Raw genomic sequence first — 21,467 nt, forward strand, 5'->3', positions numbered from 1 at the left:
GATTCCTGCAAAGAAACTGCAGTTTGAAGATAACACTAATTACGAAAGCACAAGAGAACTTTGAATTCTCTGTCAGCCACATTATGGGGTAAGGCAACAATGACAATCTAATCCAATCTCTCAAGAAATCAGGCAAAAAATAATTGGAAATTATCAGAAGACTATTTGAAATATGGAACCCACAACTTCTAATGAAAAAACTAAACCTCTCCCAAACAGCATGTTGAATTTTGAAATTATTAGCCAGTGACTGAACATTTTTATAACTTAAAAATGAATAAATATTTATATGTAGGGGGTTGCAAGTTCAAAAAAATTGAGAAGGTACACAATCAAAAATGTTTGGAGACCACTGGCTTATTCTTGCTTCTAAAAATATTTTTCATTTCTTTCTGATTATCCTAATTGTATAAAACTTGGAAATGCAAGAAAGCATCAAAAATAAAAAAAAAATCACCCGTATTCTTACTATCACAAAATAAACATTTGTATTTGGTGAAATGTCTCTTCTATCATAACTAGTTTATATAAAATGTCTTTCATAGAAGGAGGCTGAACCTACAGGAAAAAAACGTTACAGAACATCATGTTTCACTATAGGTCACTTTGGTCTCCATGGAGTCCAAGAAGGTATACCAGGAATCCAGCTATGGGCCTGGTTTTGAGCATCTGACTAACAAATTTAGGATGTTTCACTTTACGTGGGCATGCCCTGTGATCTCATTCCAGGTTATAATGTGAGCACCATTATTATTGAGTAAAAAGAGATTGGTGCAGCAGCTCATGTGCTATCCTAATGATTACATTAAGTGGCTCATCTGGGCCCTCAGTGATATGGCTAAGGAGTCATGTTTAGATTCCTCAGATGCGGGGTAGCAGGCCTCCTCCAGTGTTCAGTAATCCCGAGGAATTTGGAGCATGTCTATCAAATGCCTTCCTTTAGGAAAGAAACCACACTGTAGGTCCTATAATCACAGACCCTGCCCTGGCTTATGTCAGCATAAACACGCCTCTCATTACAGAAACCACCCTCAGTTTCACACTCAGAAGCTTCTCTAAAAGTTTGTTCTTCATCCCCACAGTGAGACATAGCTGGTATTTGAATAATCTCAACACCCTCAAAAATAACTTCTGACAATCTGACTTGAAGCAGAACTTTTCCATAGGTTTGGCAGGATTTCCAGTTCTAAGATTAGATGTAGCATTCTCCCCAAGCTTTTGGGACTCCCCCATAAGACAAGGGAATAAGACCCCTTCTAAAATCTGGATGTTATAGCCTACACCAGAGGATGCAGAATCCTATCATGATTTTTCTCTCCCTCATTTTATGAGGCCCTCACACTCTTGCTCTCCTGCATACCAGGTTGTCTAGTATTTAGGGTGGGAAGAGGAATTTTTATACATACAAAGGCTAAAGAATGCAAATCCCATAATCTATTTATTTTTTATTTTTTTCTGAGACAGAGTCTCACTCTGTCATCTAGGCTGGAGTGCAGTGGTGTGATCACAGCTCACTGCAACCTCCGCCTCCTGGGCTCAAGTGATCCTCCCAAATTAGCCTCCTGAGTAGCTGGGACCATGGGTGCTCACCACCACACCCAGTTATTTTTTTGTATTTTTGGTAGAGACAGAGTTTCACCACGTTACCCAGGCTGGTCTTGAGCTCCTGAGTTCAAGCGATCTGCCGGCCTCGGCCTCCCAAAGTGCTGGGATTACAGGAGTGAGCCACCACCCTTGGCTCCATAATTCAAGTATCAAGTTCCTCTCTCGTGACCTTTAAGCCAGATCCAATTTTAACGCATGTGATTTAAACCCACATTTTTTAAAGGATAATTTCTCCATATGTTTTGGATTGTTTTTTAGGAGTGGAACTCGATTTGCCTAGAATCGATGCTAGCAAAGACACCCTTGTGATGCCCCCAACTGATGTGAGGGGTGTAGTCGATGTTAAAGCGAAGCTAACTGACCCATTCCAACACTGAACTAGCAACCCTGACTTCCAGGCCACAGCCATCTTTTCAAATAAAACTTAATCCAGACCCTCAGATTGTTTCCTCCCCCTTAAGCATGTCTTGAAGCAGACCTGGAATGACAGGAGAGTAAATAAGAAGTACAACAGCAAAACCACCACACCGGCTAACATAATTTCTCCATGGATATATTCACTCCCAGTGGGCAAAATGGAGCTGAGGAATGATTGCAGGAGCGCCTTGGGCTACTTTAATCAACTTAGCCTGTATTTATTTTTGTACATCTCAATCCATATTACTAAAGAATAATGACCCATACCCTCTCTTTTATCTCTTTATTACCTTGTTACCCTGCCTTTACAATGTTCACTACATACACTCTTCACTACATGTCAATATTTTTATTTTCCCACTGGCATTTTGATTGTTTTTCAAAACATGTTTTGATACTACTTGCCACCTGAAATCCTGAGAGTACATTCAAAATAAATAAAAAGTATAAACAAATTCATCTAAGGTTATGAAATCAGTTGGAAGGATAGTTAAGTCTAGATTTAAAGGCTTAACTTCTCCTTTGTTCCAGGACCTGTCCAGAAAGCACCTTTTAGAACACGAAGTCTTTAAGCAAGAAATTACAAGTTCTCCCAAGGAGGCAGGAGCACAGATGTGCTTGTAAGAGAGTAAGGGATAGAAAGATGAATACCTTTATGATTGCTTTCCTTTTACATTTCAGATTCTCAATATGAACATTTTTGGACCTAGGGTTAAAGCAAAGGGTAGCTGTTCCCAAGACAGTCTCTTGTACTGAGTTGGATTAGGATGGGATATTGGAGCTTTCAATATATTAAAAAAAAAATTTCCTTCTAAAGCGGTTCCATTGAAGTTTCCGCAGATATTATTAGGAAGCTCACTCTCCAGTAACCCAGAAGCCCTAACTCCAGAGAGATGGTTGGAATGGAAAACAAAGTTAAGAAATGGTGGGTGGAAAGTTGGCTTTTCCTCCTACCATACCAGCCAGGAGCAAAGAGAAGACATGCCTTTAATTTAACCCTTTGCCATCCCTGAAAAGGAAAAAGTGCCTTATGCTGGATATTCCTTATACCACAGAAACCCTATTGGCCTGACTTTAGTTACGGTTTCAAAGCAGAAAATATTAAAAGGGGTAAATTGTATGAGAGAAGACATTACTAATTGGTATGATAAAGGGGACATAAATTTACCAGAATATGTGATTCCAACCTTCCGAAAATAAACTGAGGAGTTTAAGAGATGAACTAACAAATGGTCTTAGCACAAGCTTACTTTCTTAATAGGTAGAAATCAAACTGCGGATACAGGTTCCCTTTCCTGTGGCGCTTGGCTTCTTAACTGCTGTGTGATTGAATCTAATGCATGATTTATATTATCAGCTCTAAGGAGGCCACCTAATTTTAACATCTACCCATTCATAAAGCTGTGAAATTCAATGACTCTACTCCAATCATCAAACTACCAGCTCCATGGTATTTCAGGAAAATGCCAAGTAAGAGTCTAATGGATAGCAATAAAAAACTTCTTGGCTGGGAACGGTGACTCATGCCTGTAATCCCAACACTTTGGAAGGCCGAGGCAGGCAGATCACCTGAGGTCAGGGGTTCGAGACCAGCCTGACCAACATGGTGAAACCCCATCTCTACTAAAAATACAAAATTAGCCAGGTGTGGTGGCGCATGCCTTTAATCCCAGCTTTTTGGGATGCTGAGGCAGAAGAATCACTTGAACCCGAGAGGTGGAGCTTGCAGCGAGCTGAGATTTTGCCAATGCATTCCAGCCTGGGCAACAGAGCGAGACTCCTTCTCAACAGAACAAAACAAAACAAACAAAAACAAACAAAAAGAACTTCTCAAGAAAGTAATCTACAGACAGAAGTAAAATAGAGGGGCTCTGCTTGGCAGTAGGGGATGAGAGGGACTGGGAGGAAAATGTCGTGGTGGACTGGGAATTTCTTGCATTCTAAAAATGCATGCTGGATGCTCTAATTTCCTTAGGCTACTGCCCTGTCCCTGGGGCAGTGCCCTTGGCCAGGAAGCACTTCTTGGCCCCTCTTCACCTCCCCACCTGGCCCCCCGCTACCTCGATGGTGTACTGCTCAAAGATGCGCAGTTGCAGGAAGATGTCCAGCTTGATCTTCCGCTCATGGAACAGCTCCTCCATCTGCACCTGGGCATCGTCAAGCTGCTGCAGGACGGATTCGATGTGGCTGATGGAGCTGCTGTGGGGTGTTTTGTTGTTGGACACAGCCGAGTCCCTATGGCAGAGTGGGGAGAAAAAAGGGAGGGAGAGGCCTTTCCACGTTAAAAGTGACAGAGAAGGAGGGGAATCTTCCTCATCTGAGCAAGGTGGATGTGAATCAGTTGAGTCATTCAATCCACAGACATTTATTAAACTCCTGCTGTGAGCCTGATGCTCTCTGCTGAATGAGTGAACCAAAGCTACGTGCATCCTTTTTTGGGTTCACAAGTCTATTTCCAAGACTAGTTGTTCTCCTATTCCTCAAGCAGGATTGTGAAAGAAATAAGATGAAATAATGCCTGAGAAAGGACTCTACAAGGCATAAAATATTAGAGAAATGGAATGGTTCCAAACATATATATAGTCTAATTATATAGTTTCAACACACACACACATACATCTATCACAATACATACAGACAAACATATTAAAGGCATATTTTTTAAAAATCTTCCTAGTTTTACTTCACAGATTCTTTGTTAAAACAGATGACGTCATGGTTGCCAAAATTGTAAGCATGCTCTTTGTAAAGCTATGCTAAAGTTATGGGCTGGTGTTATCATACTAAACAGGCTCAGGCTATACTTAGGAAAGCATAGGATCTGGAGCCTGCAAACCTGAATTAGGTCTCTGCTCTGATACATTTAGGTTGGTGGCCCTGGGAAATCACCTCTCTGAGCCTCAGCTGCCTTATCTGTCAAGTGGACTTAATAATAGTGGACTTAATAATTTCTGCCCTGCTCATTTCACAGTTTGCTGTTAAATAAGAGTGCACATGAACTAAGACCGGTAATATGTATGGATGATTATTAATCCTGAAAGGACATAAGTGAAGTGTCAAGTGCTGATCAGGAGAGTAAAGGCTAGATCCTAAGAAGCTGGGACAACCAACAAAGGCTGCAAACAGTTTTGATTTGGGGTTTGAAGAAATAGAGAAGCACAGTCAAGTAATAGGAGGGGGTGTAGCCTCCTCTGAGCAGGGAGAGTCTATACAAACATAGTAGGGAGAGGTGATGCCTTGTAGAGGGAAACTGAGAGATAAATAGATTGATTTGTTCAGCAAAATGAGGTGGTGGTAACTATAATGGGAAAATGATGGAGGCTAAGAAGTTTAGATTCCACAGGGCCTTGAGTAAGCTAGAGCCCTAAAACTTGAAATAAACTGGCACATTCATCATCTTGTGACATCTTAGCTTCTCATGCAATTTAAGGAGTCAAAGGACAAGGGGAAAATCATTTATTTCCAATCATCTCATCAGCAGGCTTTCTGAAAGCCATGTTCTTTTAGCCTGTGTTTGTCTCAGAAGCAATGGTATCTGAGCTCATTCTGTTTCTGAAGATGGCATAAGGCTAATTTGTCAAGCGCCCTTCCGTCTACCATTCACAAGGCTCCCAATTCCTGCATCCTCACCCTGGCCTGTTTGTTGTGATACAGGCACAGTTTCTACTCCCACAACTGCATGGACATCCCCAGGCATGAAAATAACATGAGATGTACTCAGTGCTATCTGTTATGTATTTGTTGAGGGCTTTGCTGCTGGGAGGATGTGATTATTCTCTTGGACTGCTCCTCTCAGTCTTTCTCCATCACACATTTTCCAGAAGGAAGAGAATGATTTCGGACCATTTTATGCGGCACTATGTCAGTGTCACACTCACTAGGAATCAAAGAGATGATGCAGAAGCTCCCTTAGGTGCTCTAGTGACAAGTGTCAGAAAAATCAGGAAGACCTAGGGAAGATGTTTCTGGTGTGTGTGAGGCATCCTGTCAATGTCCACTAAGCACCATTTACTTCTTTTTCTCTTTGACTTGCCATGATGTTAGGGAGGGGAGCCTAGGCTAGAGTCAGGTTACTGGCACAATGAATGGTCGCCAGTGGCTCTTGGTCATATGCCTATGGTACTCTCTGAAACCCATGGAATTTAATCTTGCAGAGCAGGCATCACTCACATTGTTGCCTTTGCCATCATTGAGTAGCCTTATGCCCTTAGGCATTGTGCAGGTTTACAGTTGTTAAGAACAAGTGGCATCTCCATAGGCCTAGCCCCACAGAAAGTGAAGCCAGCCAAGCCTGTGAAAAGTATTTGAACAGATAACACAAAGCCATCACAAAATTCTAGAGCTGCCAGAGCTCCTGGAGTGAACCCCTTAATTACACAGACGAAGCAGCTGAGGCCCAGAGAGGTTAAATGACTGTCCGCTATTTGGAATTCTCTTCAGAAGCAAATGACAGTGGAGTTTCCCAGGGAGGCAGACAAAGCTGTCACGTATTATATATTCATGAAGATGAATTAGGGGAAGAAGGAAAAGAGGCTGTCTTGTTAGCATGCGATAGGAGGATTTGGAGCATCTCATGTGCATGTTTGGAAAAGAAATTATTAATTTCCAATAGAAAAACATGCCAGGGCCTTCTAAAGGTAATTTCTCATTGTTTATTTAATTGGACAACTGGTATGGGTGAAAAAAACCCTCTCCAATTGACGTAATTCCCTCAGGCCCTAGGGATGGCCTGGGACTTGCTGATGAGATTATTTCTGTCCAGAGCTGGCAGAGGTCCCAGCACTCAGTGATTTTGGGATAGGAACAAGTCCCTGTGGGCAGGCATCATTAGCACCATCAAATCCTATTTATACAGCACCTGGGCATGGGGTTGGTTGCTGAGGGCTTGCTTAAGGCCTCATGACACTCTATCTAAGGAGCCAGTGTCCTTGACACGGGCAGAAAACTAGATACTGATGCCAATAGACAGGACGCAATGGCCTGGGTAATTCTAAACAAATGAAAATTTTTAGACAGGATTTGTCTCCTTAGTTATGTTTGTTTAGGTTGATGCAGAAGGAGTTTTATTTTCTGGGTGGCAAGGAATGGTAAAAGGTCATAATTGGGTAACAGGGAACTGGTAGGACACCACCACACTTTTTCTATGTCTTCATGGGTCCAAAGTCAAACATCAGCAAAATGATCTGATTTTGCTGACTGGGGCACTGGAGGTCAGAGTTCAGCCTAAGACCAGGTGTCAAATAACACTATATTCCATAATGTCTATTTCTCTGCATGAGCAAATATGCTCTAATTCTTAATTATTTTTTACTTTTGTTTTTTTTTGTCTTTTGTTAATTTTTGTTGTATTTATGTTACTTACTGATGGCTGAATAACATCCTGAATGATAAATAATTCTTTGAAACATTAAAGCTTTTCCATTGACTATTTCATTCTAGACTCAAGTTGAGTATGGTGCAGGCATTTTTACATCTTACAGATAAAGATACCGAAACTCACACAAGACCACAAAGCAAGATTTTGCTGAGTCAAGACTGGGACAGGACTTATCTCACGTCTAGCCCGAGGCATTTCCCACTGGAAAGCTCTGCCCATGCTGACCTGGCCTCGCTGGGCTCCCCCAGGGAGGGAGGCGCTGACCTGAGCTGCTGGATAAGGTCTTCGCCTTCCTTGATGACATTGAGTGTGGCATCTAGAGTGGCGGTCTGCTGCTGCTGGAACTGCTTGATCAGTTCCTGGACTGCATCCACAGAGTCTGCACAGACATCTTCCAACATCTCCTTCTGAAGGTCTTCCATCCATGTCCACAACTGTAGAGAGAGAACAGAGATTCCACTCAGGGAAGATGGGAGAGGCCAGGGCTGGGGTGAGGGCAAGGAAGCTAGACTGGAATCACCCAACTTACTCTCAACCAGTCAGTGCCATTGTCATCAGCACACCTATGGGTTAGTTTGTGTTTTTACATTTATATTCATCACCAGTCTTTGCTAAGTTTACTCCATTGGTGTTGAGGTCCCTGAAGACAGGAATCACTCCTGGCTTAACTTCCCTGTGGTCAGGGAAACCTACAGGTATGGTCTTAGAGCAAGGAGATCAGTCATCTTTGAGACACCACTAGGAAAAACAGGAGACTAGAATGAACAAATATTATTTCATCTTTCAGAAAGGAGGAAAGGGAGCAATGTACTCCATGCACATTGATTCCTAGAAATGTATCATGATATTGCAAATACACAAAGAATGTGGTGGCCAATAAGAACTAAATGCACATTAATTGAGCATAACCTGTACATATTCCATACTATTTTGTTCTTTTTAAAATTGCTAGATTCGTTAGAAAGTTGAATGCTAAAGATGTGGCTTATCTTAATTTCAATAAATATACAAGACATTTTCCCATAATATTCAAGATGATAAAATGCAACTAGGTATTACTGGCCAGACAACTTTAAAAGAGCAAAGTGTAGTGTTTTGAACAAAATAAGCACTGAAAATGATGAGGAGTTAAAAACTGAATTACTGAAAAATCATTTATTGATAGCTTTTCCTCATCATACTGAATACAGGTCTCCAGTGGCCTGCCAGAGAGCTGACTTTTGACTACTTTGAGAATTTTCATAAACGAGAGAGGGGAAGATGAGTCTGGTGTTTGCTTTGAAACCAGGAGTCTTTGCCTGACTAGCAGGAAAGATAAGCTCAGGGCTCTACCAGGAAAAAAGCCAGTAGAGAGAGAAAATTGATAGATGGAGTCAGAAGATGCAGATTTTGGCTTCTGTTCCTCCCATTACTCATGGTGCCTTTGCACAAATCACTATACCCTTCCATCTCCATGACATCATGTGTAAAGTAGGTTGGGGAAAGCACGAAATAAACTGGTTAGTTTCCATCTGGTTCTAACATCTTAAAGTCTTCCCTGTTAAAAACATAGGTAAATGTCTACTTCAAGAATATTATTTCATCGAGTTGGTTCTCAGTATGGTAAATTACAGTATGGCCTTTTCAATAAGGGAAGATTAAAAAAAATATAGAGAGACAAAATAGTCTTCAAGATTTTGGACAAGTTATTCTTTGTTCCTTAGATAGAGAAGCCCTAGATGCGGCAGAAGAGGTTAACAGGAAGATTAATAAGCTTTGGAGACCATGAATAAGAAAGTGTAAAGAATGTCCTTTTTGTACAGGTGAATAACCTCCTGAGCCTTAGTTTCCTTATCTACAAAATAGGAAGGATAAGATTTGCCCTGCTCACTTCAAAGACTGTGAGGACTGAACTATTTCCTTATTATTAATGCTTTAAATAAACTTATAGCAGTATTAATAAGCCTACAGCATTATGCTGATTGCTATAGGGAATGCAAATTATTATTCAGCATCCCTCACATTTATCAGCTTGCAAATCTGGTTTTAATTAGTTCAGTTTATTTCCTTTCCAAACAAAACACCAAACAAGTTTTCCAGACCATATAAGCTGGGATACATGTTGCTGTGTGAATATGCTAATTTCAAATCAGCATAAAACCAGGAAGTATAGGATATTGATAATGATAGCTTAACGTCACTTCATATTTTCTGGCTGTAGTTTTGTCTAGAGAGAAAACACATTTTCTAAGGGTATTTAAGTCTTTAGGGAAGAGATGATGGATTCTCTGAAAAATTATTGTACAGAGAGGCAGAGTTTCAGGGGCCAGGCACAGTGGTTCACACCTGCAATACCAACACTTTGAGAGGCCAAGGTGGGCAGATCACCTGAGGTCAGGAATTCAAGACCAGTCTGGCCAACATGGCGAAACCCCGTCTCTACTAAAAATACAAAAATTAGCCGGTCATGGTGGCAGGTGCCTGTAACCCCAGCTACTCAGGAAGCTGAGGCAGTGGAATTGCTTGAACCTAGGAGGCAGAGGTTGTAGTGAGCCGAGATTGTGCCACTGCACTCCAGCCTGGAGAACAGAGCAAGACTCTGTCTCCAAAAAAAAAAAAAGTTTCAAATCCTAGTTCTACCACATATTAGCTATATAATCTTGGGTAAGTTACTTATTCTCTCTGCACCTTGGCTTTCCTTATCAGTAAAATGGGGATAATAACAGTGCTTTCCTCCCAGAGAGTTGTGATAAAGATTACAAATAAGTTGATACGTGTGTGTATACACAAATATATTATCTATCTTACTTATCAACAGTGTCTGACATATAGTCAATACTGTATCAGTGCTACATATTACTACATTTAAAAGATATTTTTAGCTTAGACAAGATGGTAAGACCCAGCCTCTATAAAAAAATTTTTTTTTTAAACACAAAAATTAGCTGGGCATGTTGGCACATGCCTGTAGCCCCAGCTACTTGGGAGGCTGAGGCGGGAGGATTGCTTGTTCCCAGCAGGTCAAGACTGCAGTGAGCTGTGATTGTGCCACTGCACTCCACCTGGGTGACAGAGCAAGACTGTCTCAAAAAAAAAAAAAAAAAGATATTTTTGCTGCAAGCCATCTCCAGTTCCCACTAGAGGGCAGAGGGAAAGTTTGAAGTACTCCTTCATTTTGGAGTTTGTATAAGATCAACATCAAATTTGGTCCTTCAAGATACTAGATTGGGCTGGGCCTCTCTATTCTGTTTTTGCCACTTTGTCTCAGGATAACCGAGGAAAGCCTAGAAACTAAAAAGTCTTGATAGTTCTAAAAGAAAAAAAGATGTAAAGAGAGAGAGGTGAAATTGTGGACATGGGGCACACAGTCACTGCCTGGTGGCAGCAAACTTAAATTGCAAGCTCATAATTTTGAATAAGCACCTCTGAGGCTTAGCACTATAAGGTAGATAGAAATAAAAGTTGGTGCTGCTAAACCATGAGTAGAATCAATATCCTATTTATCAGGCTGTAATTTTTCTAGCTCTCTCAATGTCCCATAGGTTTCCTCTGTGTATGTCCCTCTGATTTAGCCCTGAAGAACATGCTTTGAAAAGAGTCCAAATTAGAGGGACACTTCTGCTACTACTTTACTGATTATTAAGCAGTCAGTGAGATCCAGCCAGAATGACCTTTTCTGTCAAGCTACCACAAGCCAATGTTTGCTGGAACTAATTAGGTAAAATCATGGAGTGAGTGAGGTAGCTTGGCAGCAGCAACCACATGTGTTTTTTTCTCCACTGTCTTCCACGTTGGTTTCTCTCCCTTGGGTGATCCTCTTTACTTTCTGCTTATCTAAGGTTTAACATTATAGAACTATACCTTCTTCATCAACCCACCCCTCCCCAGAAAAAAAAAAAAATCCCATGTTTCAGCCATTTCCAGATCCTCTCTTCTTGATCACAATGTATGTATACGAGGACTCTTCTTTTAGGGTCCCACTCATTTCTTGGCAATGGTTGCTTGCTCCATGCTGATATACACACGTAGATGGTTTTGTGTATTCTTTCTCGCAGAAAACACATGTAGTTGTGGCCAAAAATACCTACATCCAAAAGAATGGATCCAATTTGAGAATTTCTAGAACACTGATAGGGGTACAGTTAAAGGAGCCTTTCCATGCCCTACATAAGATTAGCTCTAATAGTGAACCAGTGAGTTCGGCTAGGGCCAGCCCACAGACCCTCTTCTGCTTGCATAGTGGGGCAGCCTGAGAAAGGGGCAACTGAAAAAGACAGGAAGGAAGGAGACAAGAGAGGAAGAGCCTAGGAGGTTTGTAAGAAAAATAACGAGGCTTATGGACGAGTGGTTAAGGAAAGAGGTCATTTAATTTCATCACTTTCTCCTGCTGATTGGCTGTTCCATTTGCACAGCTTGGGCAGCCATTGTGCTGACAACAATTGATTAACAATAATGATATCAATCATCCTTAAGGATGTTGAAAGGCCCACCATATCCACATGGTGAACCTCCTCTTCCCTTATTTTGAAAAGATAATTTTTCCTGGGCATCAACCACCAGCTTGTTTCTTAAATAAACAGTACAACAGTACAGCAAGTGAAATAGAGGATAAGGCTATTTTTGTTCTTAAAGCCATCATCTCTCTTGAAGACCAATTTAGTTTTGGTTCCAGAGTTGGCAGGTAGAGGAACATGTGTATATGGGAGTGTCTGTGGTGTGTTTGTACCGGTTTGAGTAGGAAATGGTGTGGCAGAATGATTCCACAAGGTGAAACAAATAGAAGTGGGTATTTAATTAAGCTGTCTAATAAAGAGCAGAGGTTGGTTACTTTGGCCAAGTTCCTTATTTAACTTGACTTATATTTATACTATAAAAATATCTAAAAATGGGTATTTTGAAAGCCCAGTGACTGCCGCATTTCCATGGAAACACAGCAAGGAAAGAGAATTCTGTGATGACAATTTCTGCAAGGCAGGTGCTACAAATGCCATGTTCCTGGACAAAAAGAATGAGGACTTGGGTCAATGCTTCTCCCAAACTTGCTCTAGCTCTCCAGACCGGAAAACAAAGCTGGCTGCCCTCTTAGCCCCAGGCAAAAAAGAATGTATTTAAGTTCAGCACAATTTGTACTAGTAGTGGAGGCTCTGGATGTAAAAGAAAGTCCCAAGTACATGTTTGTTGTCTTTCTTTTTTGAGTAACTCTTCTCTATAAGTAGGGATGAATAGTTTTGCTTCTGAAAAATAACATTTATTGGATTGTTCCTGAGTATAAATTTAAAATATCATTGAAGAAATCTTGCAAAACAAAAAAAAGCCAAAAAATTAAATCTCCCATATCAATCTTAAATTCCCGGTATTACTTCTAGTCCTTATTCTATATGTGTTATTGAAATTGTGTTGTACTGGATATACAGTTTTTATATATTATACCACAAGCTCTTCTCTTGTCATTAATAATCTTCGGCAATGTGATTTAGAATGACTGTGTAATATTTTACTATATAAATGCACTATGATTTGTTTAACGAAATCACCCAATGTGAAACATTTAGATGGTCTCTAATTATTCAAGATTATGACTAACACTGTGATGAAACAGTTAGACATTTTTAACCCTCTTGGCTCCTACAATAAATAAAGAATTCACGAGGCCAACAGGATTAAGCAGACTTGAATTTGTAGAAGAAACGAGCCTGAGGTTATCTTTTTATATCTTCCTCCTGTTTCCTCTCTGATCCTCATTAGAGTAAATCTTTTGATGTGGAAAGTTGGCAAAAGTAAAATGATGAACTTTAGCCTAGGGAGTCATAGGAAGTCTAGGTTAAATCATTTATGAAGGTGGATATTCACTTCCCACTTAGAAATCTCCTACAAAAGGGGCTTTCATTCCCTGAAAATTATAGACTATGATGACATTCTGTTACAAATTGGCACCAAGACAAAAACTCTGAAAATTATTATAGGAAGGAAGAAATGGAGGAAGGAAAGAAAGAAGGAGGAAGATAGCCATAATGAGGCAGAACTGATTTATAACAATATTTGTCAGCAGTACCGAAGGCCACTTTAGCAAAGTTGAGCAGATTTTCCTTCTATTCACTCTATTCACGGTAAGAGGGAAAAGCAACCACGGCAACTCAAAATTCCCTAACAGACTACTAATCCTGTCTTGAATAAAAAGCCAGAACTTTGCCTATAGAGTCAAGAGGAAGGAGTCAAGAGTTAATGAAGTCAGGATCAAATAGGTCCCATACTTAGTGATGTTTGAGAGGTGATGAGTCTTGAGAGGTATTAAACAGAGTACGGAAAAATCAAACCACAGGAGTTCTTTCATGAGACCATTCAAGGATGCTCATTTCTGCCCCCCTAATAATCCATTTCTGCCTGCTACATATAGGTCCTAAAGGAAAGCTCCCATCAGCAAGTTAGATTCCCCACCCAGCCTCTCTTATTTACAATATCTGGAGAGCTCAAGTCAAAGAACTGCAGTAGATTAAAATGTGATTGAAGGGACTCTTCCCTCATTTTTCTTCTTCTTTTTCTTTTACTTTTCTTAGGAGAGACTGCCTTCCCATTGTCAAGTAAACCCATTTATTCAATATTTATTCAGCACCTCTATGTATCAGACACAGTAGTATCTCTGTCTACACATCTAATGCCACATGTGTACTACACATATTACCACTCCCAATTTAGTGAAGGAGAGAATCACAGCTCAGTGTGAGGTATATACAGTGCTCTGCTCTTGTCTGGGTGAAAGTTGGAAGCACCCAGGAAGAAGTTTAAGAAAAAAAAATGATGTCTAAGTTGAGTCTTTAAGTTCCTTATTAAGCCTACTTTAAAGAAACACTAAGAAAAATTTGGGAGGAAGTTTCCTACTAGGAAAAAAAAATGAGTGTTGTAATAGTCATCCTCATAATTATTGCAAAGCAACAGAGATTAAGAGTAATTCTCCCAAAGGCACAAAGCATAAAAAAAAAATAGGTCTGGAAATCAGACCTACCTGACATCCAAGATCTTGGGAACATTTGCATGTGTGTGTACACATGTATGTGCATGTGTACACATATACATGTACATACACATGTATGTGCATGTGTACACATATACATGTACATACACATGTATGTGCATGTATACATACACGCACACCTTACTTTCTACCCTGCCTTGCAAATCACTTAAATGGGGCCTCATATAGGCTGGTTTGGATGGGAAGGTGACCAAGAGGGAACATGCAGATACAAAGTCCCACTGCATGTTCCCTGGGAACAGCTCCTCTATGACAGCCACTCAAAATGTTGCTTTTCTGTCCATCCTGAAAAAAAAATTAAATCTGTATGATCAGAGAGTTGTAGATGTCTTGAATAGAATGAGCTTCACAATCACAAACTCCTTTGTATCCAGGCAGGGCTGCTCTAAATTTCTCTCATATTTTGGGACTGAGGAGAAAGAGACTATGCAATTTCCTGACAGCCTCCTGTTTGAATGAATTCTCTGATGGAAAAAAAAATTCATTCAAGTCTCTGTTTACTAGCCTTTATATAAAAGTTTTGTGTCAAAGGAGAAAAAAGCATGGCCTTCAGAGTCAGAAAGACCTGGGGTCAATTTCTGTACTTACTACAACCTAGCTATAAAACCATGGGCAAATTACTAATTTTTCTGAACTTTGGTTTTCCCATTTGTAAAACTGGAATTTTCAAAAATGAGAATTATCATGGCTATGAACTAGATAGCTAGATAGTCTAGCACATAGTTTGTGCTAAATAAATTTCAGTTCTTTCTCTTTCTTCATCTGCCCCCTGTATCACAACCACTCCTTCTAGTAGTATTTCACATGAATGTGACTTTATAGCTGAGTTCCAGTGAGGAAACAAGTCTCAGGTTCAAACAGGACCAAGCTTAGCAAGATTTGAGAGATATCCGGGAAAACAATAGTCAGCAACTCCCTGACTATTCCTGTCTCCCACATCTCCAATCCTGGCAACACTGTGTATTTCTAAGCCAAGATCTGTCCTACACATTAAGCCCCTGATTTGGGGTTTAGAAATGCAAAAAAGAAAAATAAAAGTAAGGAGAAGGAAGAACAGAGGAGAGCAGATAGAAAAGGAAAAAAACAAGAGTGTAGGTAATAGGAAGACAGGTAAAATATCTGCTGTACTACTGAGAAAGTCTGTAACCTTAGAAAAGTTATTTTCTGAGGCTTAGTCTCCTCATTTAAAAATGTGTTTAATAAAATCTATATCATAAGATTATCATGAAGGTTACATGAGATGGTATATGTGTCTGGCAAGTAATAGGTGTCCAATTAAAAAACTCATGTAATATATTTTAAGTGCTTACAATAAACCAAATCTTAGGCTCGGTAAATCACCTATACTACTTCAGCTTAATTATTATTATTATTTATTATCATTACCAACAGCAAATAAAGAAGATGAGAAAAAGAATAGAATCTTGGATTCACATTAGAACCGTAACGGGCCTTAGGGCCACCAAGTTCAACTGCATAATTTTATAGATAAGGAAACCCAAGGCCAGGGACATAGTGACTTGCACAAGCTCATATGGTTCTTTAGCAGCAGAATCTGGTCTAGAATCCCAACCTACTAGCTCTGTGTACAGGTGGGAGGTGTAGCTAGAGGAATTCCTGGAAGCCATGGTCACTTTTTTGGGAGTGGTAGTTCCATGGAAACTGACCTTGGTCCACCACTTCTCCATGCAGCCAGTACCACCACAGCCCTCAAAAGGAACATGACTCTTGTTCATTCATACTCCATTCCATCACCTACAGGCTCATAATTAAAAGGGAATACACATGCCTTTGGTTTCTGAGACTTTCATTAAGAATTGGGTGAGCCACTATCAAGCAGAGAACCAGGCAGGAAACCCTGTATTAATGTTAATCCCCTTGCTTTATAGACACTCATCAGAGAGTGGCTGCAGGTCCCGCAGAGAGGAAGCAAATCCAGCTTCAGGGAGCTTGCCAGCCCTTCATCTGCCTGGGGAATCTCAGTTTAGAGAACACTATCTTTTCATGTTTTTCTCTGATAGGCGCTGCAATGGTTTGCATTCATTCCCTCGGTGTCAGAAAAGGCTGTGAAGCAGTAACAACCAAGATTCTTAATGCATTCCCAATATTAAAATTCAACTTAATTAAGTAGGGCTAATTTTTTTTTTCCTGAGCAGCAATCAAACTTTAATTAATACTCTATTAAAGGGAATTCCTCGGGGGGGGAACAAGCATGCATACACCTAATGAGTTCATCTGCCAAGGGTGTTATTACAGATGATGCTAAATGTGCCTCCTTACTGGCCACTTATTCAATTTCAGCATGTCCCATGTTAATCAGAAATGAAAAGCAATCATAGGTTTGCAACCATTCTCCTCTCTATGAGGCCCCTCTGCTCTTGCAGCAGCTTAACATAATCTATCCTTCCTTCTCCTTTCTCCACTTGGTGAATTATTCAGGCTGGGCTTCAAGCCCAGCCAGCTTCCTTGGTGGAGGGCATCTCAGTCCCCCTTCTTTCAATGCCTGTCACTCCACATTCAGGCACAGTGAGGACCAACTTTAATATCACCCTGCCACAGACCTCATTAAGAAGATTAAATCCCCTGTTAAAAAAATAAAAACACAGAAAAAACACATCTGTAAACTCTACATGTTCCTTGCTGGTAGCAAAGATACCTGATCAAAGTTCTGTGGGACTCTCATTTCTGACAGGAAACAGCAACTAAAAGAAATTGGGTGTGTAGTGGGAAGAGAGTCTGTGATCCTCTTAATTTCTTCTTGCAGTGACTATTGCTGCAAGAATCAGGGATTCCCACATTTCTCCAGCTGCAGATTGCATGCTTTAGTAGATGCCCCCAAAACCATCTGTCTCCATGACCCCCTTTCCCCACTAGATATTATGGGAGGAAATTTTGCCCCATTCTGAGAGACCTAAATGCAGGCTATCAGGAACGAATTGTTAATATTACCAAAGTTAGGAAGTTAGCAACCCCTAGACTACCCAGGACCCTGGTCAGACCTTCAGGGCCATTTTACTAGGAAGCCGACCTGACCCTGGCAGGACCGAATGCCCTCTCTCCACTAGCTCCCCTTACCTCTTTGGTGTGTGTGTGGAAGGAGACAGACATGTCCAGGAGAAGCTTCCGCTGCTCCACTCTGCGCACGAAATCTTGGATGCGCACCTCCAGGTGTCGAGCTGCCTTGTAGATCTCCTCGGGGTCACATTCCCCTGTCTGAGCCAACTGCTCCGCTGCTTCTAGGAGCTTGTCCGCATTGGTGTACGTATTCTGCCAGCGACAACAGTGAGGCAAAGTCAAGTTGCAGTCGCGCCTTCCAGCAGCCCACCCTGGGGCTCCCCCGAGCTGAAGCGGAGGGGCGTGGGCGCTGAGCCGACAGCTCCCTGATCTGGCACTGAGGCGCGGTGCGCGGAGCTGGCACGCCGCCTCTCAGCAAGCTAGCAGCCTGCAGGCGGGCACCAGCTAGGTGCCTCATCCACCCCTGGGATTTCTCAGAGGTGCAGTGTCCCTGGAAAGAAGTAGGGAGAGCGTAGAGAACCTCCATACCCCAGCTGCTCCCTATCCCCTACTTTCAAGAAAACCCATCACTGCCCTCACATCTCAGGCTGTAACTGCCAGGATCAGAAATAGCACACCCACAAAGACAGTCTGTATTTCTATGTGAGAACACCAGAAAAACACTAACTGGGAGAGTCGCTTTGCTTTTCTCCTCAAGTTCCCTGTAACTACTGGTGTTTATCTTTTTGGAACAGAGCTATTTCTTTGGAGGGGAAGGGATCAGCAACTCTAGGGAGCTGACAGAAGGCAGCGGCCACAGCCAGAGGGAGGAGATGCAGGCTACTCCCTGCGGGCCCAGGGAATGTTTGCAGGAAGGTTGGGGAGGAGTCTGGTGATTTTGTTTATCATAAGCTACTGCATGCACACACACGCACACACAGTCGTCCAACTCCCTATCTGTACACACCATGGTATTCTCCAGAGCATTTTAAAAGGCAACCAACTTGTAATTATTATTCATCAGGATGGGAGCCACTGCCTTTAGAATAGTTACTACATTATTTGCCACAGATACAGCTTTTCTTCAGCAGGCTTCTCATTTTGAAAGTCTCCTGATATGTCCTGACTTAGAGCTGGTGACTCAGGTGTGCATATATTTCTTAGTATCCCTAGAGCTGGCACAAAACTCTAGAGTGGCGAACAAGCAGAGCAGTCAGTATCAAACACAAAGCGAGTGGAGAATTGAAATGGATTCATGAGCAATCACTCTCTGGTGCTTTGTTTTGCTTATGGAGATAGGGTCTCTGTGTCTGTAAGGAGTGTTTTGGACTCACTTGAAGACCTGGGTGCTATGGACTGAACTGTGCCCCCCACTCAAATTCACATGTTGAACTCCTAATCCCCAATATCTCAGAATGTGACCTTCCTTGGAAACAGGATAATTGTAGATGTAATTAGTTACATTAAGTTTAAATCATACTATAGTAGGACAGATCCCTAATCCAATATGACTGGTGTCCTTATTAAAAAAAAAAAAAATGCCGTGTGAAGAGACAGACATGCACACAGGGAGAATGCTATGTGAAGATGAACGAAGAAACTGGGAGATGTATCTACAAGGCTAAGAATGCTAAAGACTGCCAGAAAACTACCAAAAGTTGAGAAAAAGGCACAGGGCAGATTTCTCCCTCATGTTCCTCAGAAAGAACTAGCTCTGCTGACACTTCGATCTCAAATGTCTAGCTTCCAGAACTGTGAGAAAACAAATTGTTGTTATCTAAGTCACAGTCTCGTGGTGCTTTGTTACAACAGCCCCAGGAAACTGAGGCTCTAGGGTTGAAACTTTCAGAGGCTGTGGAGCCAGTCTCTTGATTGTACTGGCATAGGACCTGGGGAAGATGGGCAGGCAAACACTTGTCTTGACTTCTAGGAATTTGGAGAGAGGCCTCAGGGGATCCATAAGGAATGCTGCTTGAAAAGCAACTTCCCAAGGTAAACATCGTTCCAATGCTGGTGAGACCGGGTTGAAAAAGAGAAAAAGTCATTTACATTGTCCCAATGCTTCCAAGACAGGGTTGAAAAAGAGGAAAAATCACTTGGCTCCAACTGGGAAATTCATGGAAAAACAGCAGCTTCATATGAGGAAAGGAGCTTTGCCACTGGGTTAAAGCAGGGTATGTCAACTCTGGAAAGCAGATGAAGGAAGTTATCCACTCATGAGAGACATGCAGAGAGACAAGGGGAATGGCAGGCAAGGGTAGACCTCTAGGGCTGTGGGTCACGTTAAAGAAAGCCCTTACGGGATTGCCCACAATTTCTAGTCTATATGCCCACCGCTGATGGGAGAGAGGTATTTTAGGAATCCCTCAAATTGTCCACCTTAAATCCTAGAGAATCTCAGGATTCCCCCCCAAGAACCCTAGAGATTGTAACTTTACATTCTGTAGACAATAAACAAAAATTTGTGGCAAAGTCAAAGTGAGCTTGCTTGCAAATTAGGTTTGGGACCAATAGGAGATAAATAAAAAGCCAAACTGAAGTGTCTACTACACGTAAGGTGATCAGTTTGTCCCAGTTTGCCCCAGATTTTCCTGGTTTTAGCGCAGAAATTCCTGTGTCCCAGAAATCCCCTCAGTCCTGGGAAAATTGGGATGGCTGATCGCTATAATACATACCCAATACTGTAAGTACCCCAAAAGTACAGATAAATATATAATGTATTTTGTCTCAAAGAAGAATTAAAATCATTCTTGAGAGAAATAACATGACAATACATAAGATGGGGCAGGCAGCAAACTAATAGATAATTAGGGGTTAAAATTTCTTGATATGATATAGATGCTGAAGAAAAGGAGTAAAAACTGAGAATAATAGTAGCTAATAATTATTAAATATTTCGCACAGGAGAAGGATTGTTCTAAAGGATTTTATGCATGCTATCTCCTTTAATCCTCACAATAACCCTATGAAGTTGATGCAGACATCATACCCATTTTACAGATGAAGAAACTGAGGTACAAAGAATTTCTGGCCAAAGTCACATGGCTAGTAAGTGGCAGAACCAGGATTAAAACCCCATTGGCAGGCTTCAGAGCCCAAGCAACAACCCATTAAATTGCCCTGCCTCTATAAGAATATAGGCAGGAGCCTGAGGATGGGTAGGATTTAGCAGAGAAGGAGAAGGGCTTCTCATAGCCAAGCCTGTCTTCTTTTTGCACCCAGGGTACTCTATATTTAGCCCACCCCACAGCCATCATCATACTATATAGTAACAATGTGTCTCCATGGTATCTCCCTACTGGTCTGTGAGCTCCTTAAAGGCAGGTTCCATGTCTTATTCATCCTTGGTTCCCCCATGCCAAGCACTGTGGCTGGTATGCAATAGGCATTTACTAAATGTTTGTTGAATAAACAAGACACAAATGAGTAGGCCTGTTTGAATAAGTTGAGTCAACCTGACTAAAATTGGAGAGTGGCCAAAAATCAGGTTGGATAAGTCAGTGAAGAGCTATAAGATACATTTTATAGAGAGAATAGAACAATAAAGACAGGTGGGAAGGCAATGGTGTCAGTGTTAAAGCTGGGCTCTCAGCTTTGTCTCTGCCCAGCTCTCTTCCCCATTACTAGTAGAAAAAAGCTTCTAAAATTCAGACCCAATCACAACTGTCTTCTACTTAAAACTGTTCAGTGGCTTCCCTTCCCACTGCCTTTGGGGTAAAATGTCTTGACACGGTGTGCAATGCCCTTCTTCACCTGACACTTTTTCCCTTCAGCTTCAACCCACATCACTTCCCTACAAACAGCCTGTGAAGTAAATTACTTGCATCCCCCAAAACTCACTGCACTGAATCTTGCCTTTGTGCCTTTGCACATATTCTTCTTCAGCCTGAGATGCCCTTCCCTTCACTCTTCTACTTGACCAACTCTTATTCACTCTTTAAGACCCAGCAAGGGCATTGCTTCTTCCAGGAAGTCCACCCTCATATCCTCTTCTCTCCCAAGGCTAGCTTATATGCCCTCCTCTGGACTCCTAGTGTGATCTATACCAACCCTCTCCATGGTACC

At 41.4% G+C, this 21,467-nt stretch overlaps 1 protein-coding gene across 21 annotated transcripts in view; it reads right to left on the reverse strand.

Moving 5' to 3' along the window:
* KALRN (kalirin RhoGEF kinase) overlaps nucleotides 1–21,467 on the reverse strand; it is a 695,573-nt gene that overhangs the window by 328,594 nt on the left and 345,512 nt on the right. For 13 of the 21 annotated variants that reach the window (XM_032149952.2, XM_032149954.2, XM_032149958.2 and 10 more), the window contains exons 11-13: nucleotides 17,484–17,675; nucleotides 7,625–7,833; nucleotides 4,083–4,257 (exon numbers count right to left, since the gene is read on the reverse strand). In XM_032149952.2, coding sequence (XP_032005843.1) covers nucleotides 4,083–4,257; nucleotides 7,625–7,833; nucleotides 17,484–17,675 — 576 coding nt within the window. Of the gene's footprint in view, nucleotides 1–4,082; nucleotides 4,258–7,624; nucleotides 7,834–17,483; nucleotides 18,003–21,467 lie in introns of those variants that run through there. The other 8 variants (XM_032149957.2, XM_032149956.2, XM_032149970.2 and 5 more) reach the window with 3 other exon arrangements.

Source organism: Hylobates moloch, unplaced genomic scaffold, assembly GCF_009828535.3.
Source record: "Hylobates moloch isolate HMO894 unplaced genomic scaffold, HMol_V3 SCAFFOLD_4, whole genome shotgun sequence".
Classification (NCBI taxonomy): domain Eukaryota; kingdom Metazoa; phylum Chordata; class Mammalia; order Primates; family Hylobatidae; genus Hylobates; species Hylobates moloch.